General features: G+C 61.7%; 1 protein-coding gene across 1 annotated transcript in view; it reads right to left on the bottom strand.

Moving 5' to 3' along the window:
- Positions 1-180: 180 nt before the first annotated feature.
- Positions 181-1320, bottom strand: part of LOC127751963 (protein furry-like) — a 3438-nt gene continuing 2298 nt past the window's right edge. The window contains exon 2 of the mRNA XM_052276310.1: positions 181-379. Within this exon, the coding sequence (XP_052132270.1) occupies positions 185-379 (195 nt within the window). The 3' untranslated portion in view covers positions 181-184. The remainder of the gene's footprint in view (positions 380-1320) is intronic.

Raw genomic sequence — 1320 nt, 5'->3', positions numbered from 1 at the left:
AGACGCACATTTAGCTCAGCTTCACACGGTTTTAACGTGCGTCTACCTTGTTAATGTAGTTTGTGGTCCGTCCGGAATCACCATGTCGTACCGCCCGCACTCGCGTCTTCTCTGAATCTCTCGGAACAAACGCAGGTCGTACGACGAACGGTAAAGAGACCCAACGCAGTCTTTTTTTCAAGCTTTAGGAGGACTTTGTAGTAAAGTGGACCGACAGAGCCCAAGTCCCGACGACGGTCACCGTCAGAACAGAATGATAAGACAGCTCACTCACCTTGGCCGTGATGTAGAACAGGTTGTTGAGCACCATCTCGGTGGCCTCGGCCGAGCCCCAGCCCTCGCGGCGGCCCCCGGCGCGCGTCAGCTCCGACGCGTAGTACTGCAACAGAACGAGAGGAGACAATAAGCCAGACTGATCGACAGAGAGCGCGCGTGAGAGCTCCCCGCTGGCAGGCGGCATGGCAGGGCCGTGCATATGAGGAATGCGAATGCGATGTCCTTCGACGCAACCGCCACCCCCTTTGGGTGCCGTCCCCTTGATATATGTCTGACAATGCGGGCACGCCCCTGCGACGGGGTGTGGTGTGCCGTGGCGTGGTATGGCGTGGTGTGGCGTGGTGTGGCGTGGCGTGGTGTGGCGTGGTGTGCCGTGCCGTGGCGTGGCGTGGTGTGGTGTGGCGTGGCGTGGCGTGGCGTGGCGTGGCGCGCCCGGGCCTGCGGTTCGCTCCCTCTGATTTGCATCCCCCCGCTCTCCCCCACGGCGACCTTGGGACACACACTCTCCTTGCTCCCCTGCTCCCCCTATTTACCCGATCCGACCCGACCTGGCCGCACGATCAGGCGGGACCCGATGGCCACGTACAAGGCTGGCCGTCGTGTGCAACCCCGCCCGACCGCCCCAACTCAACCTCCCCGACACGCGCCGTCGTTCGGAACAGCTGTCTCAGCGGCGCCAACGTTACCCGAGCTCTTTCCATAGAGCAAGTAGTGGTGGTTCCGCAAATACTTTGAAGAGCGGCAGTGGGTGTTCGTGAGTACCTCCCGGGTGGGTACCTTGCCCTTGTTTTTTTGTTGGGGGCCTCTCGCCCTTCAAGATGCGCAGCACGATCCTTCGACGACCCAAATCGGGAAACGCAAGACAGAAGGAAAGGAAAGAAAGGCAGCTCCTCCACCTCCACCGCGGCCGCGCCGAGGGCCGCGCTGCCGTGTGACGCCTTCCTTCTCCTGCTCCCGGATGTTATCGGGGACCGGCCAAAAGTTGCTCCAACCCGCAGCCCGCCCTTCATCAAACGGAGAAGAGAGAAAGAGGGGAGGTGGGGG

The sequence above is a fragment of the Frankliniella occidentalis genome, unplaced genomic scaffold (genome assembly GCF_000697945.3).
Source record: "Frankliniella occidentalis isolate FOCC.00 unplaced genomic scaffold, Focc_3.1 Scaffold2489, whole genome shotgun sequence".
Taxonomy (NCBI): domain Eukaryota; kingdom Metazoa; phylum Arthropoda; class Insecta; order Thysanoptera; family Thripidae; genus Frankliniella; species Frankliniella occidentalis.
This window is presented reverse-complemented; position numbering and strand designations above follow the sequence as displayed.